At 50.9% G+C, this 27,591-nt stretch overlaps 1 protein-coding gene across 4 annotated transcripts in view; it reads right to left on the reverse strand.

Annotated features, from left to right (window-relative positions):
- Positions 1-68: 68 nt before the first annotated feature.
- Positions 69-27,591, reverse strand: part of Dot1l (DOT1 like histone lysine methyltransferase) — a 61,083-nt gene continuing 33,560 nt past the window's right edge. The window contains exons 9-29 of one of the 4 annotated variants that reach the window (XM_048341697.1): positions 26,941-27,020; positions 23,140-23,208; positions 21,540-21,646; positions 20,056-20,097; positions 19,091-19,201; positions 18,671-18,905; positions 18,150-18,263; positions 17,489-17,580; positions 17,190-17,291; positions 16,672-16,809; positions 15,888-16,013; positions 14,181-14,665; positions 13,843-13,978; positions 13,104-13,250; positions 11,944-12,073; positions 9,821-10,401; positions 9,177-9,382; positions 6,346-6,410; positions 5,088-6,044; positions 3,780-4,416; positions 69-2,452 (exon numbers count right to left, since the gene is read on the reverse strand). In XM_048341697.1, coding sequence (XP_048197654.1) covers positions 3,815-4,416; positions 5,088-6,044; positions 6,346-6,410; positions 9,177-9,382; positions 9,821-10,401; positions 11,944-12,073; positions 13,104-13,250; positions 13,843-13,978; positions 14,181-14,665; positions 15,888-16,013; positions 16,672-16,809; positions 17,190-17,291; positions 17,489-17,580; positions 18,150-18,263; positions 18,671-18,905; positions 19,091-19,201; positions 20,056-20,097; positions 21,540-21,646; positions 23,140-23,208; positions 26,941-27,020 — 4,525 coding nt within the window. In that variant the 3' untranslated portion in view covers positions 69-2,452; positions 3,780-3,814. Of the gene's footprint in view, positions 2,453-3,405; positions 4,417-5,087; positions 6,045-6,345; positions 6,411-9,176; positions 9,383-9,820; positions 10,402-11,943; positions 12,074-13,103; positions 13,251-13,842; positions 13,979-14,180; positions 14,666-15,887; positions 16,014-16,671; positions 16,810-17,189; positions 17,292-17,488; positions 17,581-18,149; positions 18,264-18,670; positions 18,906-19,090; positions 19,202-20,055; positions 20,098-21,539; positions 21,688-23,139; positions 23,209-26,940; positions 27,552-27,591 lie in introns of those variants that run through there. The other 3 variants (XM_048341698.1, XM_048341699.1, XM_048341700.1) reach the window with 3 other exon arrangements.

Below are 27,591 nucleotides of genomic sequence, written 5' to 3' on the forward strand. Positions count from 1 at the left end.
GGTCTCTGCCACTGTCAGCTCCCATGTCAATGAATGCGCATAGAAGAAAGGTGGTAAACCAGACCAGGTTCAAGTGAAGATTGATTTTATTACAGTGCCTAGAGGCAAAAACAATGCAGTGGGACACCCGTTAAGTACAGAGCTCACTACAGGAAGCAGAGCTGTGCTGAGTTACAGATGAAGGCCCAGAAAGAGGAATGCTGTGTATTACTGGACTTGTGGGGGGGGGGGGGAGCGGGGAGGAGACAGGAGTGAGGGGATAAGTCTTAGTCTTCACCCATGAGCTAGCATAAAAGACATGAGAGCCAGTTCCTGCTGACTAGCAGAGTGCCTCCCAGTTCTGTGAGTGGGGATATATTGTCCTAATTCCTATAGTTTCTTGATCTGTTCCTGGGCTTCTAGGTTCACAGCAGCATGTCCTCAATCCGAATGGCCTGGACCACCAGAATAACGTCAGACTCCAACACAATGTTACCTGTCCCACACCCAGTTACTAGGAAAACACTTAAATCAGTGGGTATCTGTGCAGGGAGCAAGGGGCCTGTTGACACCAACAGCCAGTTCACATGTGGGTGTCTGTCCCTCTAGGAGCTTGTGGGGACTTGTATTTGTGCTGGGTACAATGCCACCCAGCACTCACTGGACTGTACTGGGCACAGGCCCCCCAAAATTAGTATTTTTGTTTCCCAGTACTCAAGTATGTCTAGATCAGGTCACAGGACGGATGTTTAAATATGGCCTGTCAGCAGGAATCCACGCAGTAGCATGGCCCAAAGTGCACCAAGCTGTGGCTGCTGGGTGGGCAGGCAGGCAGGAACATACAAATGTTAAAGAGTGTTTTTTTCCCAAACCAGGAATTACGTGCCAGCTTTGCTACTATCAACCTGAAGTGCCCTAGGAGGCCCTTCTCCCCACCCTACCCCCAGGGTCCAGGGGAATGAGGCACAGCACCTATAGGCCCAGCAGAAGAGCACCAACACTGAAAGGGGAGGAGGAAAGGAGTCACCAGCACCATCTTCAGGGCTCCAGTTAGGGTGGGGTTGGGGCTTCCTTAGGGGACCCCCTGCCTAGGGCTGGGTGTAGGGATGGGCCAGCTGCTTCTAGGCCTTCCCTCAGCTCTTCCCAACTGGAAGCCAAAGCTCAGGCTTCCAAGTCAGATCTAGGTCAAAACCAGGGAAAGCTTATAATGCAAGCCCAGGAAGTCCTGCTCTTGCTGTGCTCTGGCCAGTCTGTCAACATCCAAGGCATCTGCCCCTGGGCTGAAGATGCCAGCTTTGGGGGTGGAGGATGCCAAGCTGGAAGCACCCACAGCAGGTATAGGAATGTGTGTGGACACAGTGGCAAGCTGGAGCTGACCAGAGGACACAATGGGCCATGTTTACTGCAGGGTCCCCAGCCCTGCATGGGGCAGGTACCATTTTTGTGCCTTTGAATAAATAGATTTCCCCCCCTTCACTTTCCTTTTTAAGTTCATTGTGCATTATATAATCTAAAAATAAATGCAGTCAAGTCTATTAAATTTATAAATTTTCATCACATCTCTATAAAATACTGCCACTCATCAGTGTGACTCTCTCCTATACACAAAACACCAAGGAACCCACGGCGGGCCTGCCCTATGTCACCCGGCCAGCTTGCCACAAGTCAGAATAAGCAAAGGAATACAAAAGTAAATGCACTTGTCACACAAGCCAAACCAGCCTCGAGGAATCAAGTACAAAGCCATGTGTCGAGCACCACTCAGAACAGCTGGAACTGCCGCCTGCTGCACAGAACCAAGGACCCAGTCCACCCCAGCACCTGCCAGCCCTGCTCATATGCCAAAGGCACAGCCCTAGCCAGCCAGTTACCAGCTGGAGCATTCACAGTGACGGGGCAAGGTTGACAGAGGGGCGCAGGATTGGGAGGTCTGAAGGTAAGCTCTAGCATCCTCTGAAGGACCCTATGAAAAACCCCAGAGTCGGGCATGCCTTTGGTACAGTTAACACGCAGCCGGCGCTTCTGAGAACTGGTTTTGGCGTTGGTCAATGTCCAGGGCAGCACCGAGGTGGAGGCTGGCGCAGGCCTGGTGGTGAGATAGCACCGGAGCAGGCAGGCAGTCGGCGTCTCCGCTGGTGGGCCAGCCCTGCAAGTTCGAGTCTTTATATAGATTCTCTCTTATATAGACATTTCTCAATAGGTTGCCTTTAACGACTTAGATGGAATAAAATAAGTCAGAATTGTTTATACTTTTTTTTTAAAAATGATAAATACTTTATCTAAAACTATCGACAGTACAAACTGGACCAGCCCCAGCACCTCCTGCGGGTGCCACCGATTCACAGTGGAGCTCCTGTCCTCTCCTGTCTCCGCCCTCTGGGTGGAGCCCAGCAAGCTGGCAGCACCAGGCAGCAGGCGTTGGTCCACACCGTCCTTGCATAGGTCGCGCGGTTGAGGTAGAAGTCCTAGTTACCTGCAGGGGCATAGGGAGAGGGAAAGCAGCAGCTTAGCAGCCCGCAGGAGGGGCCCAGCACTCACTCAGGTGGGACAATGATCTACACACACTCGGTGGGTGCTGTGCTGGCTGCCCTGCAGGACAGACTGAAGGCAAGAATAGGACAGGCAGGTGTTGCCTTGCAGGCAACACACTGCCTGGGGCCACTGCAGCCAGCTGCTGGGCTAACTTCCACCAGTCACCCTCTGAGAACACAAAAGTAGGGTAGCTACATCCTGTCTAGCACTCAGCTGCCTAGGAAAGACCAGAGGCTGTCACCACCCCTATAGCCACAATCCTGTCTACCAGCTTACACAGAGAGCCAAGAAAAGGACATCATGGCCTTCTGCCACGTACACCTCACTTGGCAGGCACAAACAACCTCACTAAGACATTTCCCTCCCTGAATAACAAGCCAAGCAAACTGCCCTTAGGCTGTATGGCCCTCACCCAAGGAGGTGCAGATTGTTCTCACCCACAGCCCTAGACCCCCAGGCTACCTTAGCCAGCTCTTCCCCACTTCCTAGTCAAGCAGCCTTGAATTTGGCCTCATTCAGGTCACAGTGTGGTGACCTCTAAGTCGCTGGCCCCCAGCCCCAGCCTCACCCAGATGGCTACCCCTCCTCCCCCATTCTCAGAGCCTGCTGCATGCCAAGGGCATTGCATGCCTAGAACCTTTTTTTTTTTTTTGAGCCAGTATTGGGGCTTGAATTCAGGGCCTCATGCTTTTACCAGACTTTTTACTCACGCTGGAACTATGTCTCTACTCAAGCCCTGTCTCCACTTCCAGCATTTTGCTACTTACTTGGTGATAAGAATCTTGAGAATTTTTCTGCCCTAGTTGGCTTCAAACACTGATCCTCAGACCTCAGCCTCCTAAGAAGCTAGGACTATAGGCATGAGCCACTGGCATCCGGCTCTGGAACTCTCTTAACACCCTATGGAGTTCAAGTACTTGAGGACCCAGGCCGCTGAGCCGTCGTTACGCAGGAGCTCTGCCAGTGGCATGGCAGCTGGGCACTGCTGTCCACACATGTCTACCAGGGACTGTCCTCTCTGTGCCAGCTAGAATCATCCCAAAGAGCCTGCATTCTCTGGACTCAGGAGGCTCACACCCCAGTGCTTAAGTCTGTGACCCTGAGGGCTTCCCTGAAGCCTCCCTTTTCCCCCTCTACCCCTTCGGAAAGCCGGGCACAGCAGCCTCAGCCCCAGAGACCTCTACCAAGCCTTGCCAGGCTGTCTTCTGGGCAAAAGGAAGGATGGTTCGCTTTCTTGAGGGAACCACCTCGTGTGGCTCTAGCCTTACCTTACAGAATATGAACTGCTAGCTAAGCAAGGTCTTTATCGGGGCTTAACCCCCGAAAGGTGCGCGGCATAGGGAGGCGGCATGCCAAGGGAAACCCATACAGCAGATGGACCCACAGAGCTGGCCTGCGGGACGGCGGGTGCTGTCTGTGCCAGGGCCAGCCGGGGCATGGGCTGGTGGTGCACCGTGAAAGAGGAATGGGAGACCTTGTGTGGGAGGGAGGCGAGCTTGACAGACAGAGTGGCGTTAGCAGGCTGCAGAGAGGCGGCAGAGGAGGGAGGTAAGAAAGCTTTGTTAGCTGGGAGGGAAGCAAGGTTCTGCAGGAGCGAGGGTTCGGAGTTAGAGGCCAGCAGCGCAGGGGGAGGAGGCAAGGCGACATTAGGTGGAGGGGGGGCACGGAGGACAGGCGGCCCCGTAGGGGCCCGGCCCAGGTGCTGAGGAGGAAGCAGGGGAGGTGGGGGCGGAGGGGGCGGCCGAGTCTCCACGGAGGCCGCGGCCTGAAAGGAAGAGGCCGAGGTGCTGGCCACTGCCTGCAGCGGGCTCGGGCCCAGCGTGGCACTGCTACACACAGCCCCGCTGCTGACACTGACTCCAAATGGATGAGCAGAGGCGGAGGGCACCGTGTGGCTAAAGACACCTGCAAACAGGAGAGAAAACTCAGCTTCAACAGGCGGGCATGGGCTAGGCGAGTGAAGAAAAGGCACAGTCACAAAACAGGGAAAAGCAGAATGACAGCGGCGGCTCTGAGTTATGTGTGCAGGCACAAGCGGCAAGCAGTGGGGCTCAGTGCAGGACACTTACCTGGGCCAGACTGAGGCCCCGCCCCTAGGGCACACCTGCCCGACTCCGCCCTGCCAGGAGCACAGCCAAGGCCCAGAGTGCAGCCCGCCTGGCCCGGACTCCACTCTGCCCTGCATCTGCTCTGGCGCTGTCAGGGTTCCCTTGCCCAATGCCAGCTCCCATGGCCTTGCCGCAGGGCACATGGGTGGTCACCTTCAAACAGGTGAGACCCAGGCAGAAAGGACTGCCCTAATTATATGCACCGTGGTCTTCTGGAAATGAGAGGCATGTGTTACAAGACAGCTTGAATTGGCTAACTCAAGATAGTCCCAGCTACACAACAATCGCCTACTTGGATGTGGCGACGAGGGTACAGGGAGCTGTGTGGCTTGGCCTCACCCCTTCTAGAGGGCTGTGTAAGGAACTGGTGAAGCAGCTTGTGATGAACTGAGTGTTCCTGGGAGGAGGCACCACCTGCCTGGGAACCAGAGCCCCCTTCCCTTGGGAAGCTGGACTACCTCTGCCTACCTCCGACAGTTCCACCGGCCACCCCGGAGGAGAAGCTGCCCATGGCGTGGGAGTTGGTCAGTCTGGTTGCAGCAGATGACACATGCACCAGGCCTGCAGCAGCTGGCACAGAACTGAACAAGGACTGCAGCACGGACGAGCCGGCCACGGAGCTGAGATTGGCCTGCAGGGACATAGGGCCCAGGGTGAACTGCGGCCCGGGCGTGAAGGTGCTCAGGAAGGGGCGGTGTGTCTGGGTGGTGGGGGCTGTGCTGCCTGCAGAGGAGGCCGCTGTGGGGAGGCCAGAGCCACCAAGGAGGCCACTGGGAGGCACCGCCGCAGCAGAGATGAAAAGGTTGTGGCCGCTCTTGAAGTCAAGCTCACGGTCCCGGCCCTTGTTAGCCCTGCTGCTGTGTGGCAGAGCTGCTTTGTCCGCGGGACCGCACAGGGGCAGGCCCAGCTCGCCCACCTCCTTGCCGGCACTGTTCTCACCCTTCAGGCCGCCCAGGCCATCCAGCTGCCGCTTGCTGAGAAAGGGGTTGGCCTCTGAGGTGCCCTCCTTGCCCCGCTGTGAAGGAAAGTTAAGTGGGGTGCTCAGGCTGGCTGCCTCAGGGACTTTGTGGGAAAGGGAAGCACCGTCATTGAAGCCGTGTAAACTGAGGTCTGCAGCCAGGCCCCCGCTGAAGGCCAGGCCATTGGGGGGGTTGGCACCTGGACTGAGTCCATCAGCACCCAATAGGGAGCTGGGAAAGCTTTTCCTTTGATGTCCAGTGAGCTTGGCCTCAGCTGCCGAGGCTTCTTCCAGGGCTGGCCGGAACGAAAACAAGGAGTTCTGGCTCAGGGTGGAGCTAGCTTGCAGTGGGCTGTCTGTAGACTTGGCCAGGCTGATGTCGGAGATGGGTGAAAAGGTAGATTTCCACTTGCTACTGTTGACGGGCTCACTTGCAGGTGCCAGTTTCCTCCCCACCAAGCTGCCACCTGACAGACAGGAAAGGTGGAAAGGTGAAGCCCCCGTACCTGCCCCAATCATCCTTGACACTGAGCACAAGATCTGGGACCCAGTGCTCCCACTATTCATACCACAGGTGTGTACAATGCTGAGACAGGACTGAGGTGGGTGGGAGACAGAGAGGTGGGCAGCATAAGACAAGTCAAAAGGGGCTTGTCCACCCCAGGAGGGGAGCTCGGAGCCCACCTTCCCCAAGAAGCAAATAGAGGACTGTCCCAAGCTGATATAAACACACCTGGGTTCCAGGCACAAAGCACTTGTTGTACTCACCATTATCCAAGGTCTTCGGGGGAGACTTGCTTTCTAAGGAGATTGTTGCAATTTTTCTCTCAATTCTGTTAAGGAAAGACAACAGCATCAGTGTTAGAAATCCAAGTGTATCCTAACAGGGCTGCAGGGCCATGAATACAGAACAGCTAGCTGAGGGAGGTCAGGAAGCAATGGACACAAAGTCACGCTAAGGATCCATATAGGAGGACACTTGAACACAGCCAGACAAGACCTGGCAACCAATAGGATCCAAGCTCAGCCTCATCTTTCTGTAGGGACAAGTGGTCTGTTGTCTGCTGAGCTGCAGAAGGTGAACAGGATGCAGTTTCCTAATGTACCAAGGAGCAGGCAGGGCCTGGGTGGGGAAGCTTGTGGTAACTCTTCTGCCCCAAGCTCCTTCTCAGTCCTGGGAGCCCAGGGTGGCACAGCATGGCACTGTACCAGGCTGCTATTGGAGCAGTGTCACATTCTTCAGCACTTTACTGTGTGGGCCAATGTCTATCATACATCTCCAGGGACAGTGTGCTCCAAGGAAATAGAAAGAATCCTAAGGTCCTGAAGCCACTAAAGACAGATATTTTCCAATGCCAATAGGGCACACCCAAGGACAAAAGTTTAACACAATCTATATATACATATATATGAAAGAGAAACACACAAAACAACTTAGATATGACACTGAAGACCGTTAAAGAGAAAAATGGGATAGCTGTAAATGAGGGAGGAGATACATTGTTCAAAGAGAAATGTACTCATAACCTTACCTATGTAACTGTAACCCCCCTGTACATCACCTTTATAATAAAATAAAAAAATAAAAATTACAAAGTTTTTTAAAAAGTCTAAGTCTGTTGGACTTCACTGACATAAAAAGAGAGCGGAGTGCCAGTGGTTCATGCCTGTAATTCTAGCTACTTAGGAGGCTGGGATCAGGAAAATCACAGTTCCGTGACACCCAGGGCAGAAAAGTCCACAAAATCAAATCTCAAAGGAAGCTGGGTGTGGGGGCTTGTGCCTGCCATCTTAGGTAAGACAGGAAGCTAAAAACTAGGAGAATCACTGCTCAGGCACATGTCTAGGAAGGAAGGAAGAGCCTATCTCAAAAAAAAAAAAAAAAGTATGGAAGTGCAAAAAAAAAAAAAAGCAGCTTGGAAGCAAGACTGAGTGGCAGTGCCAACTGTAGGGCTGGCTTTTCATTCGACCCCTGGTAACACACACACACACACACACACACACACACACACACACACACACGACATCACTCAGGAAGAAATAGCTGAGAGTGCTGCAAGCCCCACTAACTGTGGTACCCAGATATGCAAGGCTCACAGACAACTAAAGAGCAAACACCTGATACACTCCTTCCACATGACAAAGACAAACAGTCCTGAGCATGAGAAGATGAAATGCAAATCAAAACCAGTGACAGTTGGGTTTGGGGGCCATGTTTGTAATCTCAGCAACCAAGAGGACTGAATATTTTGGCAAACCTGGGCTACCTAGCAAGAGTAGTTCAAAAAGTCAACCAAAAACAACCAGGCACTAGTGGATCATGCCTATATTCTTAGCTACTTGGGAGGTAGAGGATGGGAGGATTATGGTTTGAGGCCAGCCCAGGCAAGAAGTTATGTATGGCAAGATCAAAAGAAAAAGCTGAATACTATACTGTGAGCCTGTCATCCCAGCTGCAGTGGAAAGTTATTAATATGAGGACTGTGCTACAATGGGAAGTATAAATAAGGAGGGTCAGGGTCCAGACCAGCTCGTGAAGAAAAAAAAAAGTGAGACTTTGCCTCAAAAATAACCAAAGTGGCTAGGAATATGGCCTAGGGGTAGAGTGCTTGCCTCATGAAGCCCTGGGTTCGAATCCTCAGCACCATATATAAGGAAAAAGCCAGAAATGGCGCTATGGCTCAAGTGGTAGAGTGCTAGCCTTGAGCAAAAGGAAGCCAGGGACAGTGCTCAGGCCCTGAGTTTAAGCTCCAGGAGGACTGGCAAAAACAAACAAAAAACCCAAAGTGGAGCTGGAAAAGTGATTCGAGAGGTGGAGTGACAGCCAAGCAAGCAATCCAAGCTAGCATGAGGGCCTGATTTCAAACCCCACTACCAGCAAAAAACAAACAACAAAACAGCAAAAAGTTCTGGAGGCACAGCTTTAGCAGTAGCAAACACAAAGCCTTGAGTTCATATCCCATATTGCCGTACATACAACACAACTATGAGACTATTTGGGAGGAACAAAGGGGATGAGGGAGAGAATGATGAATGAATGGGGAGAGTAAATTGTATGAAGATGGCATAAAGATTTACACTGAAAGTTGTTGAACAACAGGAAGCTGGGGGAGATGGAGAAAGAGAATAATGGAAGGGGTTATTCTGATTAAAATATATGCACGTTCAAAAAACCATGGTAAAACCCTTTGATACTTTTTTTTATAAAAGAACAAGAAAGTAAGCTCTGTCAAGGTCCAGTATCTGTGAGAGGTGGAAGATGAATGGAGAGAGTGAATGAAGTAAATAGGGTCTAAGTACTTATTATATAGGTGTATAAAAATACAACAATGATCTGATGACACTGTTTTAAGGAGGAAGCCGGGACAAGAGAGTGATCAGATATTATTGCATGCATGTATGGGAATGTTACAACAAACCTCCCATTGTAGAACTAATATATGCTAATTCAAAAATCTTAATTTTAAAAAATAGAGCCTTCTGAAGGTCAATGCCAGTCAGCATGCTAACGCCTCGCCTATTCCTGGGCAGGTGGGAACACAGCCATGGCCTATCACTGAGGCCTTCTTCTGGGAAGTTCAGCCTCCAGCCCCACTTACCGGGTACTGCTGGGCTCATCCTCAGAGCCGGGTTCCTCATCTGAGGTCAGCGGGGAATAGTGGGCCCCATTGGACTGGCTCAGCGGTCGTTCCTTTTTGAGCACAGGGGGCTGGTCATGGTCATGGTAAGGGACAGGGGAGCTCTTCAGAGAATTCTCGGGGGATGAGATGGCTGTAATTTCCAAGGGCTGGTTGATGTTGCTGACCTAAGGTGTCAGAGATTAAAAAAACATGTGCAGGGCTGGGGATATGGCCTAGTGGCAAGAGTGCTTGCCTCGTACACATGAAGCCCTGGGTTCAATTCCTCAGCACCACATACACAGAAAACGGCCAAGAAGGCGCGCTGTGGCTCATGTGGCAGAGTGCTAGCCTTGAGCAAAAGGAAGCCAGGGACAGTGCTCAAGCCCTGAGTCCAAGCTCCAGGACTGGCAAAAGAAAAAACCTGTGCAGACCACAAACTGGACCAATGAGTCCTGAAGCAGGACCCCCTAACATAGGAGCTGCATAAAGGCCTGTGGCCCCTCATAGTTCACCCTAGGGCCTAGCACCCCCTCATCCTGTTCCGAGCCCCACCAAGTCCCAGTCAAGCTCCCCTGAACATACTAGGTTCTGCCTCCCCCCACACCAAGCCGTCCTGTCCTTACCATGGAGTTGAGGTTGAGGGGGGACCCTGAGGACTGTGTGAAGAGGCCAGCAACAGTAGGCAGGGCCCTGCGCTTGGGGGACACGCCTGCACTCAGGCTGGGGGTTCCAGCTGATGCACGCTTCCTTCTGCCACGCTTTCGGCTATCCTGCCCATGGCTCTGCCCACAGTCCCCACGGGCACTTGCTGCCAGGGGGCTATGCTTGGTGGAAGGTGACTGCTTGGTGCTGCCTGTGCCAGCTGAGATAGTGAACACAATTCTCCTCTTTGCCTCATTCTCCGGGTCCGAGAAGCCAGAATCGGAAGGCAGGTCTCCCTTGCCAGCATCAGGCAGCAGGCCCTGAGTGACACCACTGAACCGGGGACTGGCAGAGAGCTGGGGGATTGGAGAAGTGGGGCCAGAGTTCCGGGGCTGTGTCAGTAGAGGAGGATGCTGTGGTGTTGCACTGCGGGACCCCACCATGGTGAAGAGGCTCCCCGAACTGGAGGACTCATCAAAGGCAGCTGACTCAGCTCCGGAGGCCAGTTGTGCTGGGCTGCTAGCCAGGGCCCCACTGATGGCCACCGACCCGGTATAGAAGCCTGTCAGAAAGGACACAAGATGCTCAAGAGGCTGAGACTGCAGAGCAGGACATATAGGCAGCCCATCATGGCTAGGCAGGCTCTCCATGTCCCAAACCAGCTTAGGCTCCACCCAACTTCTCTCTACAGACCTCAGGATCCAGCACACCACACACCTGCCCTCCCCTGGGTGAGGGCTCAGCTCAGCCACCCTTTCTTCAGGATACCATTCTGGAGATAGCCCCCGCCAAGTAGCTGTTCTGAAAGCAAAGGGGCTCAGCCTGCTGTTGCCCCAGATACACTTAAATCTTCTCCCTTTTGGTCACAGAGGTGATTTGGGGCTCAAAACCTCAGCACTGCTTGCTGGAAAGTCACAAAGACAAAAGCTCCTATCTGTGGCCCATGAGGAAGCGCCAGGCACTAGTTTGGCAGTGGGTTAAGAGGGCTCTCACTAGTAGCCTGGTGCTTCAGCAGCAATGAGGCCAGTGACACCAGAGTTTTGTTCCCACATGCTGCACTGCGTGATGAAACCATCAGAGACAGACTCCCCAGTCACAGAGTACCAGCAGGGGGAAGGAGGGGTGTCTCAGAAAAGGCCCCCAGTACAAGCATCTCCTGTGTTGTGTGGTACAGTTCCCCAGTCATGTCCAGCAGCTCAGCACCAGAGGCAGATGGCTACTCACCTATGTGGCTCAGGAGACCAGGGGATCAGATGGCATCTTAAGCCCCCAGCTGTTAGGCCATGACCCAGGGAACAAAAGTGGGGAGGTGCTAGAGGGTAGGGGTAAGTGTGGCTCTTCCAATTCTAGAGACCACAGGCCCTCGAGGGCCTGGAAACACAAAGCCATGGGCTTGTCCCACAGCAGGCACACAACTGCTCCCCAGTATGGTGCCTTCATGGAGCCCCTGTCTAGAAACTTCCATGGTGCCTTACACAGAGCTAGATTTTATCCAGCCTAGAACAGTCACCACAGGATGGAGCCTGCTGCTTTCCAAAGTGTCTTAAGCAGCCCCAGGTGGCCATCTAGCCCCTCTCTCAGCACCAGGCAAGGAGACCAGAAAAGCCTGTGCACACAGAAATCACGTAGATGCTACCTTTTACTCCTGAGAGTTAAGTGCCAAAGCAGGCCTGCGTCACTGCTGGCCTGGCACATTCCAGTTCATTGGTCTGGCCTTCTACAACTGCTGTGAACAGGACTTCTTTGCACAAAGCCATGTCCTGTCATTCAGGTACATCTACTATATACTCCCACTTAGGGTTACATGGTATGTCAATGGCCAAGCTATAGGTCTTCCTGACTCTTTCATCACCATGGACAGAGATCATTTCTTGGGTCTCAGAAAACCCCAACTTCAGGGTGAGCAGAGATTACACCTGGCAGGCACAGTTGTGCTTCATAGGCTGGGATTTAACCAGATGGCCCCTGGCTGACATAGAGCTGGTTTTCCTACAGCTGAGGGACAGGAAGGCACTACTGGCAATGCCCGGTGGCATAGGGCAGTGGACCACAGCCCCCAGAAACTCCCATTTATTCACTTTAAAAGCCTAGAGGGACATGTTACCTGTGGATGCCAAAGTGAGGCTCCTGCTCCCTGCAGTACTGCCCCCAGCAACATGGGCATTAGCACCAATCTGCTTCTCAAGTGTAGATGAGGAGTCTCGAGGCTGCGGCACAGGACTTGGGGTGCTCCTCTGCCAGAGAAACCCACAGTGGATCAGCGGCAACAGCAGGAGAGGGCTTGGGGAAAGTTCTGCAGCCAGCCAGATAAGTGGGGGCAGGGCTACTTGCAGGCTGGATAAGGACCACGAGGACAGGAACTGTGGCTATGCTAAAACCCCTAAACTTCAAGTGGGTTTTACGGGAACTATATTCAATCCCACCCCCACCCCTAAAAATAGCCATGCTGGGCTTTTTGTTCCACCTCACCCATTTCAAAGAGGCTGTTCCGGCATTGAAGTACCAGCTGCCAGCTTTCAGTCTCAAGATTGAGTTCTCCTGAGCAGGAGTTCCCTAGACCCTCTCTACCAGCTCATCCACCTTTCACCAAAATACCAAAAATAGAGCTCTGTGCCACTGGCTCACACCCATAATCCTAGCTATTCAGGAGGCTGAGATCTGAGAACTGTGGTTCAAAGCTAGGCCAGGCAGAAAACTCCGTAAGAGTTTTATCTCCAAACAACCATCAAAAAGCCAGAAGAGCCAGGCACCAGTGGCTCAAGCCTATAATCCTAGCACTGAGGTAGCTAAGATCTGAGGATCATGGTTCAAAGCCAGCCCAGGCAGACTCTTATCTCCAATAAACTACTGAGAAAAAAACAGAAGTGGTGCTGTGGCTCTAGTGGTAGAGTGCCAGCCTTGAGCAAATGAGGATCAGTGCCCAGGCCCAGAGTTCAAGCCCCAAGACCAGCCAAAAAACAAAACAAAACAAAAACAAAAATCCCTAAGTGAAGCTGTGGCTCAAGCAGCAGAGCACGAGCTGGAGCAAAAAAGTTCAAGCCCTAGTACTGGCACAAAAAACAGACCACCCAAACACCAAAACCCAAGATATCCCAGCATACACAACGAAACCCTGACTTGATACTGTCTGTTCTGGATATTATCTGTTCTGGGGATGGTAGTGGCATGCTTGGAATTTAATACCATGCAACAGAACAGTTTAAGTCATGCCACAAAACCAAAGCCTCAGGTTACATCCCACACCCACAACCAGCCTGGGCTTACCACCCTCTCTGCTCGACTGGGCAGCACCACACTGGCCAGAGGGATGCTGACGGGGAGCTTGTTGGGCTGCACCGTGCTGAGTGGGATGCTGATCGGCAGGCTAGTGATGGTCTCCCCCTGGCTGCCATAGGAGCGCTCCTTCACACCCTGCCAATAAATAGCACATCACCCACTGTGGGCCCAGACAAGAGGAAAGGTCCACAGGCAGGTAAGAGGGGCACAACTGTGTGGCCAAACAAAGACCCTTCAGATAATCAGCCACTGAGTCCCTTGACACCCCCCTGAAGAGTAGGAACCTTGACACCTCCCCACATTGTTCTTCCTCCTCCTGACCTCCTGCTGCTACAGGAGCACCTGAATATCCCAGGTCCCCTTTACAACCTCCTCCCCATCCCAGCACAAACCCAAGGCAGGGTCCCCATGGCAGATCCCCTGGGCAGCCACCTCCTAAACTCCAGCATATCAGTGCCCTGGTCTCTTTGAAAAGAACAGAGCTGCCCAAGGGAGATACTGACAAAGCTTGTCTCTGTAACCCACAGCACACGGCCCACTGGTGTCACATGTCCCATCCATGCCCAGCCACCTCCTCCCCAGGGACCCAAACTCAACTCCATGAACCATCTATGCTACACTATAATCCCTCCGAACAGACACACTCAGGCTGCCTCTGATGAGCAACCTCAAAATTTGGGGAGCTCTGGGGACACAGGCACAGGAACAAGGAAAAGGCAGACCTCACCTTCTCATTGCTCTTTTCTCCTGCCAAGGGCAATGCCCCAGGGGAGGGAGGCCTCGGGTCCTGGGGGCTCAGCTTCATGCTGTTTGACAAGCCCGGGCTCTGGTAGGGAAGGCTGTTTTCCTTGGCATGCTCAGCTCTGTGATGAGAGGCTGTGTTACTCTGGAGCCCCTGCAGGCTGTGAGCTTATCTGCTCAAAGCTGGAAGCACAGACCTAGCAAACCCCACCTCTCTTCCAAAGGGATACACTCGTGCCAGGAAGAATACCCCCACTCCCTGTGATGGCAGGGCAGCAGGTGGGTGTGAGCAGGTGAGCACAGCATGCAGGGCACTGCACTCACCGTGGGTGTGGTTCACTGGTAGCTGCCTTGCCAGCTGCAGGATGGTCCTGACCCAGATGCCTCCTCAGTACAATCTTGGCAGGGGAGAGCCGAGTATAGTCAGGCAAGGCCAGACCAGAGAGCTTCTCCAGCCGTGGCCGACCACTGTGGTTGGGGGTACAGGGCACGACCTCCTGGTCCAAGGGAGAAGCCAGGTACTGGGGGGTGTTCTGCTTGGATGACGGCCGGCTCAGAGCACTGCAGAGCTCATAACTGGCCGTGTGACCATTCATAGAGAGCTCCGGGCTCATGCTACTAAAGTTAGGCAGGGAGAACTTGGCACAGTCCAGCTCAAGGTGCAGCCGGCCAGCATCAGCTTCCAGCTCACGGCCCAGGGCACCCTTCCCTCGCAAATGCATGGACAGGGCATCATCAGGTGGCACGTAGGACTTCAGCTGCAGGAGCTCCTGCTGCCGCTGGCTCTTCTCCAATTCCACGATGCTGATCTGTGGAGTAGCAGGCAGGTAAGACCAAGTGGGAGGGAGCTGCACCTGCCCTACGGTGTACCCCACATGCCAGAGTCAGTTGTCCACTGAGACTGAGAGGATTCTGTGATGAAGGAGCAAAGGACAGCCACCAGGGGCTGCCAGGACAACTACTACTTGTACAGGGAAGGAGGGAAAACCAAAACACATTCCTATATAAAGACTCCATGTCACCAAGCACCAGTGGCTTATAATCCTAGCTACTCAGGAGGCTAAGATCTGAGGATCATGGTTCAAAGCCAGCCTGGGCAAGAAAGTCTGTGAGACTCTTACCTCCAATAAACTACTCAAAAAAGCTGGAAGTGGTGCTGTGGCTCAAGTGGTAGAATGCTGGCCTTGAGCAAAAGAAGCTCAGGGGCAGTATCCAAGCCCAGAACTCAAGCCCCAGGACTGGCCAAAAACAAAACGAAACAAAAAACATTCCATGCCAGGTTTCATCTGCTCTCAAAGACTAAGTAGGTAGGTTAGTACCCGGATGGGACTAATTTGTGGAATCAAGCTTGTTTTGGTAATGACAGCAAGCAAATACATCTATTTTTCTTTTCTGATTGTGGGGTTTGAACTTATATTTAACTTTTTAAAGATAGGATCTTACTATGTAATTTAAACTGGCCGTGGACTCATAATTCTCTGCCTCTGGGATTATATGCACCAGCTGCCACACCTGGCCCTTCAACTACTTTCTGTATGTGACTCAGTGACCAATTCTCATCACCAGAAAGTATGAGCTGTTTTCTGAATAAGCAAATTCTGCCAGTGATTTGTTTCAAAAGCTATTTGAAGGGCTGGGAAAATGGCTTAGCAGCAAAGGGCTTGCCTAGTGTGCAAGAAGCCCTGGGTTCAATTCCTTAGCACCACATAAGCAGAAAAAACCAAAAGCAGTGCTGTGGCTCAAAAGGTAGAGTGCTATCTTTGTGCAAAAAGAAACTAGGGACATTGCTCAGGCCCTGAGTCTAAGCCCCAGGACTTGCAAAACAACAACAAAAAGCTATTTGCTAGAAGGCATTCAGACCTGAGTTTTAGATAGTACCTTCCAGGCTGCCAGCTCGGGGACCTCAGAAACCCAGCAGAACAGGCAGAGCATGAGAGCCTGAGATCCCAGCAACCTATTCTTCCAAAGTGGAAAGATGGGGCCTGGACTGTGACATTACCACATGGACATCCACTAGGCACCAAGCCCCACCTGCAGCTCCAGGCAGTGCCGCTGCTTCTCAGAGATCTGGCTCCGCAGGGCCTGCTTCTCTTTCCGAAGGTTCTCCAAGGACAGTGTGGCCCAGTCCAGCTTTAGCTCCTCACACCGGGCCCTGAGCTGTGGGTACAGGGACAAGAGATTGACATTTGAGTCCAGCAAGTAGGCTACTCCAGGTACTCAAAGGCACAGAGGGCCAAGGAGGCCATGCTCTCCGGCCAGGGTACCTGGCACAGATGCCTGGTTTCCATGTCTGGAATAGTATTACCAGAAGCCAGGGTCCCTCCTAGAATTATAGGTCACTTCATCATCACCTGAACTCAGAGGGAGATGAGAAAGGCCATGTGACTAAGGCACAACTCCAAGAGAAATGACAGCCAAGAGGTCCCCAGGGACGTCTAGAGGACCTCTCTGCTCTAATGACTCGTCCTAGAGTATCTGAGTGGATCTGAGGTTATCTGATGTGTTCTGGCACACTCTAATGGTTAACAGAGCTCCATAGACAACCTTGGAGCAGAGGACAGGATCCGGGGAAGCCCCAGGACCTCCTACTGCAGATGAGGGATCATGGGAACGTAGTCTTCTGAGGATACCTTGCCCTCAGCAGGGAGCCTGTGGTCACCTCTGCACCCAGGACCCACACAACTGCCCAAGGAATCAGGTTGGCAGGCCTGACGAGGTTGGCTTAATAGCTGACAAGAACCCAATCCTTCATTCAGGACTGCATTTTTTGGAATGTTCCATAATATGCTGCCTAGATGGGTGCATATGCACACACCAGCTGCAGACTCTGGCTCCGAAGTTCAAGGTTGTCTCTCTCCAGCTGCTCTGACTGCTCCCGCAGCTGCTGGTTGTGAGCAGAGATCTCCTTCTGAGCCTGGATTAGATCGTTGTAGGTCAGCGCCTTCACTCCCAGCTGGGAATAAGGAGGACAGAGAATAAGTGGAGTTCTGGTGTGCTGGCCAGCGCCCGTGGCCACAGGTAATACATGGGTGAGAGAAGGGATGGATGAAGGGGAATGAGCCTCTTACTTCCTTAGGGACACTGGAAGAATCAAAAAGGAATGACCACCCAGAAGCACTGCTCCAGGACCCAACTGGAGCTGGCCACCCATGCCTGAGTGAGCCAGCAGGCCAACCCTCCTCCCCAGGCTCTAGGTCATTCTCTCAACACACTTTCACTCAGGGAAAGGAAGCCCAGGGAGGGAACCATCCTTAGACTTCCCATCCCCATTCCACCAAATCCCAGGCTGTGGCAGGGACAAACATGATGGCGTACATAGCCTTGAGGCACTACCTCGTCCAGTTTCTGCTGGAAGAGTCGCCGGATCTCTTCTTTCTGGGCCTGGCAGTGACCCAAGAGCTGCTGTGCTGTGCCCAGCAACTGCGTGTTCTTCTCCTGTGGGTGGGATGCGTGGCAGGTAAGTCCAGGGCCCACCAGAAAAGGACAACCAAGCTCCTTCCCCGAGGGCTGTGCTCAAGCCCCCTACGGAACACCTTCGTAGCACTGGAACCAACATTGGAGTGAAAAGCTGGAACCCGACCCTGGCAGCAGGGCAGGTAGGCAGGTGGCTCTGGGGCTGAAGCCACACACACCTTCTCCTGGTCCAGCAGCTGTTGCAGGTTGGCCTTGTACTGGGGCGTCTTCGTGTAGGCCAGGAACTGCAGGTACTGGATCTTGAAGGACTCTGGAGAGATATAGAGAGTAGTTTGGAAGACAGCACATACACATACAGAAACAAACCTGCAAGTGTGGAGGAAAAGGAGACACAGACATTCACTTGGAATGTCTTGGCAGTCTGCTGCAATGCCTGCCCTCTGCCTGTGACCTCACCTCTTCTCAGTTTACCATTACACAACCAGGTGTCACAGTTATAGAGGGCAGCTCTACATCCTCCTAGCAGAGAGAGCCCAAGAACAGGTTCTTCTCTATGGGAGCATCCTAGGTGCTACAGGGTACTGGACAATGTCCCTCAACTATAAACTTATTCCATGACAGGAGTACCCCTAATGACAATAATGGTCCAGCGTCCCCTGGGGTAGGTCAATCTCAGTTGCTCACAAAGGCCTGTGAGCCTCTACTGATCCATCCAATGGGCCTGCCAATCCAGTAAGTCCATGCTAACCCAACAGCTCCAGACCCCTACCCTGCATAGTGAGGTCAAAGCCATGACACGTGGAATGCACAACATGTCCAGGGACCACCAAAAATGGCCAGCTCAACTGCCCCGCTGAGCCTCTCTGGTAAGCAGCTCACCTAGCAGCTTCTGCAGTGCAGGCGGAGTAGGTGCCACCAGCAGTGGGGTGGGAGAGTGCCACTGTGCACTTGGAGGTAGCTGGTAGCATGGGCTGTTGGGTGACCTGTAAGCATCTGCAGGAGAAAGTGGTATTCCGTATTAGCCACCAGCCACATGCCCATGAGCCTCACCTGTTTTGGGCACTTTCAGACTTTGCAAATCTGAAACCCAATGTGGTTCTTGGGGTCCAGAGAATACCACGCACCACCTGTTGGCAGCACTGACCCCCACAACAAACCCAACCCTCCAACTGGTTGGTAGAAAGATGTCCAGATGCCCAAAGGAGGTAACATCTTCTATGCTGCAGCTTTTGATATGATAAGAAACTCTTGGTGAGGACATGGAGATCCTCGTGGGCACTGGGGAGACCCTAGCAGGCCTGGCAGGGGGAGTGTGAGCATGTGCTATAGCCTCTAGACTTGGGCTCTCTCCACAGATCAGAGCTATGGGAAAGGGTTCTGGGGCTGCAGTGAGGGCTCACCTTGGGGAGAGGGGGACGCAGTCTGGGATGTGGTCTGAGTGTTCAAGAGATCCAGTGCAGTTTGGTTCTTCTTGGGCTTACGTTCGGGGTTCGCAGTGCTCATTTTCTTGGGACGTCCACGCTTCCGGCCAGCCATTTTCCTCCCTTTCTTGTTCAACTTCTTTTTCCGAGCTTTGGAGGGGGATGGCTTTTTGACAGTGGCCACCCCAGCCTTTTCTTCCTCGGCACCAGAATCCTAATGAGCAGAGGAAGGGCAATGAAGGGCATGGCAGGAAGGAAATCTAGCTGATGACAAAAACCAGGATGGGGGCTCTGAGGCCATGGAGAGCAGCAGCTTTTAGGAGTGTCAACACCTGCAGGCAGCCCAGAGGCACCCAGCACTTGTGTCCCCACAGCTGTGTGCAGAGCAGGGCTCCTTACCACGGTGGCTTCGGCGGGTCCAGCCGCTTTGCTCTCTGGGACTTTGGTGGGGGTGGTGGCATTACTCTTGTTCTCTCGCTGCTGTCGGCGCCGAGCTGCCTCTTGTTCCTCCTGGAAGAGTTGGGTGAGAGGCTAGAAGGTGCCAGAGAAGGTGCTGGTGGTCCCAGCTCTGCCCACAGCACAGATAAGTTAACAGAGATACAGTGACTCCATGACACTCACAGGTACACATGTACAAACACATCAGGTCCACAGAAACCAAGCACCTCTTGGCACCTCTCATTTGTGAAAGTACTCCAAACAAAACAAGACTAACAGACCCTCAGGATGGACAGAGGCTAAGAGTCCCTCTGAAGCTTTTAGATACAGAGCCCCACCCCCACCCCCATCCCCACCCCCACACACTTCCATTTACTTATAGCCAGTCCCTCAACTGAGGGCCCATGTAATATCTAGGAAAGAATGTCAGTCCATGCCAGCCAGAGTAGGTCACTTCCTACTTTACTTGTGGCCCTCATCCCTGGGCAAGAATGAAAGCCTAGGACCCAGAGGATTGGATAGGAGCCGAGCTGCCCCAAGCCAGACATAAGGAAGTAGGAAGCCTCTGCCAACACTGACTGTCTTGGACTCCAGAAAGGAAGGTCACAGGGATGGGTCTGTGTACCGATAGAACATAAGAAGTACCATAGAGCAAACTGTGTCCAGGCTCCATGGGTTACCAGGAGCAAGGCAGCACAGCACAGCAGCTCACATCTGGTACCCAGCACATACACCATAGCACCAAGAAGGTTCTGACTTGCCCAATCTCCCCTAGACTAGTCCTAACAGGAAGTACACCTACTCAAGCCCAATAGAGAGGAGGCCAAGCACAGAGAGGGGACATAGAGGGGGTGGGAAAGCAATCCAGCACTCAAGACTTCACAAAGGAAACACAATTACTAAGTCAAGAAGAAACACAGACTTACCCTGAGTTTTGGATTTTTCAGACTAGAAAAATAGTTTTCAAGCTAAAAAGAAAAAAAAAGTTATTAGAAATAAGTCCTGGCTAGGAATGTGGCCTAGTGGTAGAGTGCTTGCCTAGCATCACTGAAGCCCTGGGTTCAATTCCACAGTACCACATAAACAGAAAAAGCTGGAAGTGGTGCTGTGGCTCAAGTGGTAGAGTGCTAGCCTTGAGTAAAATAAACTCAGGGACAGTACCCAGGCGCTGAGTTCAAGCCCCAGGAATGGCCAAAAAAAAGAAAGAAAGTCCTAATCTAGATGTGGTAATACACTTCTTTAATTCCAGCAACCTGGGAGGTGGAGACAGGAGGACCAAGAATTTGAAAGCAGGTAGGACAAAGGTGGCAGGATCCAGTCTCAAAAACAAAACACAACAAAAAGTGTTGGAGTGTAGCTTAAGTGGTTGAGAGTGGCTTACCTAGCACATGCAAGGCCCCAAGTTAAACCACCAGTACCACCACAAGAAAAAAAATTAAAAAGGAAACTACTGAAACTCCCCTAACAGCAGTGAGCAAAACCTGGGCCCAATCAGGGGAGCCAAAGGTAGAAAAACCTGGGTGAGAAAACCTGTTATGCTGAGCTCTTGCATTCTTGGCAAACATGAGCTTGCCATGGGCTCCCTGTTCAGCTTGCCAATACACAAAATACACCACATGGCCACAGGGCTGTGAGCAGCTAAAGTGGCAAGGCTGCTGGGATGGGGCTGGCAACATATGGAAAGCTCACATCTCAGCCCAAGAGCTATTATCTAACAATTTCTCATCACTTCTAACAGAGGGGCACAAGTATCTCTGTCTATGGAAGTCATCAGTTTACATCAAAGTACCCCCAGGAAGGATCCAAACTAAGCCTCTAACCAGTGGCAGATGCATACCAAGTTGGGGAAAAAAAAATCCAGACAAACATGTAGATCTATTGATGGGTCCTATGCCTAGGACTCCAGAGCCAATCAAAACAGGACAGGGCAGGACTGATGCCTACATGTGGAAGGCCCCAGATCAGGTAAAGAAGGAAGAGACTATGGTGAAACACAGGTCACAGGCTAGCCCAGAGCACAGCAGAAGAGGTAAAAAAGATAGCCCACCCCTTTAGCCCCAGATCCCTGGCTCATACAGAATGAACTGAGAAAGAACAGTAGAAACACAGGACTGCCCTCCCTGGACACTGGAGGCTTTTGGGTAATGAGGTAGAACCCATCATCATCCTGTGTTAGGAAGATGTGTGCCCAAACCAGGAACTGAGAACCAAAACTGCTGCACACCTCACCCAGGCCCCAGCCCACATGTTCCATTTCTGCCAAGGATCCACCCGTGCCTATGGTATAGTGATAGTCGACAGCAGTACCTAAGCATAAGGAGTGTTCTCAGGGATTGTTTCAAGGGCAGTGTGGAGAAAAGGAAGGTGAAAGTGTGATCCCCATGGTGGGGTAGCACCCCACAGTACTCACTATGGTGCGGTCAATGGTATGTAAGTAGTAGGAGACCGGCTTCCCCGTCCATGACACGGAGCCCTTCAGGGGCGACAGCTCTACCACACGCATGATGGTACCAATGTCTGCAGGGAGGAGACAGGTCAGGGCCGTTTCTGGACCAACCCTACAAGAGGCGCATGTGCACATCATCGCAAAGGCCCTGGCAGTTAGGGAGGGGGCAGAACTTGAACTAAAGACAACCTCTTGCAATATGAGCCAGGCCTATGACTATATCTAACTATGACATTGAGTGTGGCTAGCAATGTCTCCAAGCCTGACACAGATACCAGAGCAGGGATGATGGGGCCAGATCCGGGAAGTGCAAGCCCAAGCAGCAAGCCCAAATGAGTAGGCTCACAAGAGCCCTTTTTTGTTGTAGTTGGCTTTAACTTGAGGCCTAAGTACAGTCCCTGAACTCTTTTGCTCAAGGCTAGTGCTTTACCACTTTGAGGCACGGTGCCACTTTTGGTTCATTAGAGATAAGAGTTTCACAGATTTTCCTGTCTGAAATGGCTTGAGCCGTGATCCTCAGATCTCAGCTTCCTGAGAAGCTAGGATTGCTAATATGAGCCACCAGTACCCAGAAAAAGAGCCCTGCTCTATAACCTGGACCACGGCTATGAAAATGGCCATCACCTAATGGAACATGGACCTACTGAGCCAAGCTGGGCCAAACCCAGACCACTGGCCCAAGGGCCCAACCCAAAGGAGATCCTGTAGTGGCCAGTTAGCTTGCAGCTCTGTCCACCCAAAGCCTCTTCCTGGCTTTAGGGTCTGTCATTCATCATTACTTCCTCCCAAAGTATAAGTCTCATTTGAAGTGATTCTGCTTCCAGATGATCCAGGACAATGACTGGGGATATTTGTGGCTGTCACAACTGAGATGCTCCCAGCATGGAACACGGGGAGGCCAAAGTACTGCTCCACATCCCGCTGTGCTGAGGATGCTTTCACAGAGGACCAGGCCCAGTGCCGCTAGTGGTCAGGGGTCTCCCTGTCCTAAAGCACCTCAGCAACTTAAAGACATCTCATCAACACGCTAAACAAGGAAGGAAGCAGAGCACCAGCATTGAGTTTAAAAAAAAAAAAAGCTAAGAAACAGCAATAAAAGGCCCTGAGTTCAAGCCCCAGGACCAGCACAAAAACAAAAAAAGTACAAATGATCGCAAGTGGTAGAGTGACAGACCTGAGCACAAAGAGCTTAAGGTCTTAAATTTAAGCCCTAGTATTGGCGCACACATGGACACACACACACACACACACAAAGATGATGGTACTAGAGACACACACACTTAAAAAATTAAGATGAGTGGGCACCAGTGACTCCTAACAACTCAGGAGGCTAAGATCTAAGGATCATGGTTTGAAGTCAATCCAGGCAAGAAAATCCATGAGGCTCTTTATTTCCAATAAACCAACAAAAAGCTGGAGTGGACCTGTGGCTCAAGTGGGACAGTGCCATCCTTGAGCAAAAAAAACTCAGGGAGAGAGCCTCAGCTCTGAGTTCAAACTCCAGGACCACCACCACCAACAACAAAAAATTAAATTAACTATTAACAACGTGAACATTTCTTACCACTCAAGTTTCTGCTGTTTATTCTGAAGTTCAGAGGTGCAAAGGGTTTTGAGGACACAATTCTGCCACCTGAAACAAGAAAACCCATTACTGCCATTTGTAGGGAAAACACACACACACACACAAACACCTGCAAAGTGTGAAATTTAAAAGTGTACAGAGAGAACCTAAAGAGAGAAATGAGCATTTTGAGTACATAAAAAATAATCCTGTCCATTTTCCTTCTCCCATCAGTTCTGGGTTTGAATTCAAGATCTCATGTTTGCTCAGGGTTCTTGCTAGGTGCTCTGTTTGTTTGTTTCTTTCTTTCTTTCTTTCTTTCTTTCTCTCTCTCTCTCTCTTTCTTTCTTTCTTTCTTTTTTTGTCATGGGGCTTGAACATTGGGCCTGGGCCCTGTCCCTGAGCTCTTCAGCTCAAGGCTAGTGCTCTACCACTGGGTCACAGTACAGTGCCACTTCTGGTTTTCTGGTGGTTAATTGGAGATAAGAGTCTCATGGACTTTCCTGTCCAGGCTGGCTTTAAACTATGATCCTCAGGTCTCAGCCTCCTGAGTAGCCAGGATTACAGTCATGAGCCATAGCACCTAGTCTCCAAATGCTTTTAAAACTCCACCCCATTACTACCACCCACCACTCAAAGGTTGCCTACCTCATCTCCTGTGGGTGGGGAGTGGGTGTCTCAGTGGTCCTGGGACTTTGAACTCAGGGCCTAAGTGCTGTTACTGAGCTTTTTTGCCCCAAGGAGAGTATACTATCTCTTGAACCACAGCCACCTCTGGCTTTTGGTGGTTAACTGAAGAGTCTCACAGACTTTCCTGCTCAGGCATGTGGTTCTCTGCTTCTTGAGCCATGCCTCCAAATATGTGTTTGCTGGTTACTTTGGAGAGAGATGGGCGTCTCACAGACTTTTCTGCCAGGACTGACTTAAAACCACAATACTCCAGATCTCAGCTTCCCTAGTAACTAAGATTACTGGAGTAAGCCACCAATACCTGGCTTCTACCCATTTTCTTACAAGTAAAGAAAAAGATATTATGCCCACTAGTTAAGCCTTTCCTAGAAGTGGTTGCGGTATAAATTGCTCTTCACTTCTCACAAAATCTGCCTGGTACACCTTTTACCCTATAACAAACAGGACAACAGATGGACCCTGAAAACCTCCATGGACAGTAGTGACCTTGCACTGTGGGTGACACCCTGGATGTCCTGGAAAGGAAGTCACAGAAGGAACCAGGGAGAAAGATCGCTGAGAGTACCATGGCTACCCAGGTTTATCATTACATGGGAGAAACAGGGCAATCAGCCAACACAAGGAAAAGCAGCTCCCTTAAAAACCCACTGTGCCGGAAAACAGGGTGTAAGATATCACAAGAAATGTACACACTGCCCTACTATGTAACTGTACTCTTTTTGCACAACACCTTGTCAAAAAAAATTGTTTAATTAATAAATTACAAAAAAACAAAAAAAAAAAAAAGAAAAACCCACTGTGCCGGGGCTGGGAATATGGCCTAGTGGTACAATGCTTGCCCTCCTATACATGAAGCCTTGGGTTCTATTCCTCAGCACCACATGCATAGAAAAAGCCAGAAGTGGTGCTGTGGCTCAAGTGGTAGAGTGCTAGCCTTGAGAAAAAAAGCAGCCAGGGACAGTGCTCAGGCCCTGAGTTCAAGCCCCTGGCAAAACAAAAACAAACCACTGTGCCTAGGCTTGTCCCCTTTTAGAAGATAGTTGTATCACCTATCTAGTTTATTTTATAATAGATTGTAAAGAACTCTAAGTATTATGTTGTGTTTCTTATCACTTAAAACGATTTTGGTACAAACAACTTATCTACTGTTTAAATGCTAAGAGTTAAAAAACAACTCTATGGTAATTAACTATGGTAATTAACTGGTAGTTCCTAAGGTGGTATTCATGAAATATAAAGTACTCAGTGGCTTTTCAACAATCAGAAGTCTCTGACTTTTCTCACATTATACACTCTTATCAGAGTGGGTGTCTCAGCTTAGCTGTCTGAACACCCAGTCTGTAAGAGACCCACAGAACCACTTCTATTATCCATTTAGCTGTCATAAATGTTTAAACTAAAGGTTCAGACTATCTTAGCTGGTACATGATTCCGATTCAAATACTAAGTAATCTTCATTGCCAGATAGGTGCAAGCTGGGTGCTGGTGGGGGCTCACACCTGTCATCCTACCTACTCAGGAGGCTAAGATCTGACAATTGCAGTTCAAAGCCAGCCCAAGGGAAAAAAAAAATCTGTGAGACTCTTTTTTTTTTTGGCCAGTCCTGGGGCGTGGACTCAGGGCCTGAGCACTGTCCCTGGCTTTTTTTTTTTCCTCTCAAGTCTAGCACTCTGACACTTGAGCCACAGCGCCACTTCTGGCCGTTTTCTGTACATGTGGTGCTGGGGAATTGAACTCAGGGCTTCATGTACGCGAGACAAGCACTCTTGCCAGTAGGCCATATCCCCAGCCCATAACATTTTGACTTTTTTTTTTTGTCTTTTTCTTTTTTGGTACTAGGGATCGAACCTAGGACGTTGCACTTGCTAGGCAAGCGCTTTGCCACTAAGCTACATCCCAGCCCACTCTGTGAGACTCTTCTCTCCATTTAACCGCCAAAGAACTACAAGTGGAGCTGTGGCTCAAATGGTAGAGTGCTAGTCTTGAGCAGAAAAAGCTAAGGGAGAGTGCCCAGGCCCTGAGTTCAAGCCCAGAACCAGCAAGCAAAAAGGTAAAATAAAAAATTAAAGAGAAAGCCAAATAAGATCAAAGATGATTATGTGAAATTAAAATCAGAAAATTCAAACTGAGTCCATTCAAAAGTGTACACATACAGACATGTACACACTTGCTCATATTCACATCTAAACTCACATGAGCCCACATTTGGGCTCTCATCTCAAAGCCAGCCAGGCCTTGCTTTCTAGGTCCTGTTCCCTAACAGGAGGGATGGTCTTGTCTAGTTCAATCAAAGTCAGTCCAGTCCTTGATGTGCTAGGAAAGGGCAATCTTTAAATGCATGAGTCATGGGGAATGGGCCTATTTGGCATCATCTGAACTTCTGAAAAACCTATGAATCAGCCTGCTACTCAATGAACATGCATTCTACATACAATGCCCATGAGTAAGTAGGGCAGCCAGTTACCACCAAACGCACTTCTACAGTGTCTCATGTGCTCATCGACACAGTGGCTACCTGGTGATAAGCTCTGTGGACACAATCAGGTAATAAGGCAGAAAACTGCTTATTATAACAGAAGGCTCTGAGCAACCTGTCCCACTATATCACTACTATAACCCCCATGACAAATGGACATCCTAGTCCCCAGGAAACAGGGCATTGAAGTATTTTTGGTTAGCTGTCCCTCATTTCACAATCAAGCCTCCACAAGAGCCCAGGGAGCTCACACCGGAATATCATAGCCGCATCCAAGGCAGGCAAACCTAGAGCTTCTGGTGATGCTGTCCATCATACTGGGAGTCTGGGAAAATGTAATGGTCCTGTCAAGGAAAACCCAACCATGCCCATGTGTCTTTGGAGAAGAACTGTGGCAACTAAGCCAGGGTCCTGCAAGCATGCCTCCATGATCTTTAGAGAGGAGCAGGTCAGGCTATAGCTCAGGCACCAGGCCTGAAACCATAGGCAATGGGCTCACTCTACACAGCTAACAGAGACCCAGCTCAGGGTTCACATACTGTATAAGCAGCTCCACCTAAGACACTGGCCCACAGCCTGGTCACTGGGTCAAGAAGGCTGGAATCATGGGGGATGTGTGGAGAGGAGTGTGTTACCTTCCTTCATGTTTGCAAATCGCTCCTTCAGCTGGTGATCCACCTCAGGACCAAATGCAAAGTTATTCACAAATATAACACTGCAAAACAATATTCCAGTTGAGTAAAACCAAGGTTCCATTTCATGTGCATGTAGAGTCCCATTGCAATGCCACCCACCCACCCCAAATGCTGAGGATTAATGTAGCAGAATTCTACCAGGGTCCCGATGTATAAAGAGAAGTTAGTATCCTCTCTTCAGAATGTGCCAGAAAACCATGAATTGATTTTCACAGTGGAAGGTCTATTGTGAATCTTGATCATTTTTTATTGAAATTTTTAATTCAAAATGTGTGAAAACACATGACGGAGGGGTCACTTGGGAAGGACTAGGCAAGTACAAAAAGGAAGATGAAAAGCTATAAGCAAGACAGCCCAGTGGGGGTGAAGGTGATAGGACAGAAATCATACAGATGGTGAGGCTTGATATCAAGGGTGAAGGCACCCAGGGTTTCTTGGGACAGATTTCATAAGGACAGCCAACGACAAGCTCACAGGGACTAGCATGCAGGACTGGGGTCTCAAAGCTGGCCCACCCCATTTGGGGAATGTGTGGAGAGACTAGGAAGGAACTAGAATGTGATCAGCACAAGGAGGTGGCAGGAGGTATGG

Source organism: Perognathus longimembris, chromosome 3 (genome assembly GCF_023159225.1).
Source record: "Perognathus longimembris pacificus isolate PPM17 chromosome 3, ASM2315922v1, whole genome shotgun sequence".
Lineage (NCBI taxonomy): Eukaryota > Metazoa > Chordata > Mammalia > Rodentia > Heteromyidae > Perognathus > Perognathus longimembris.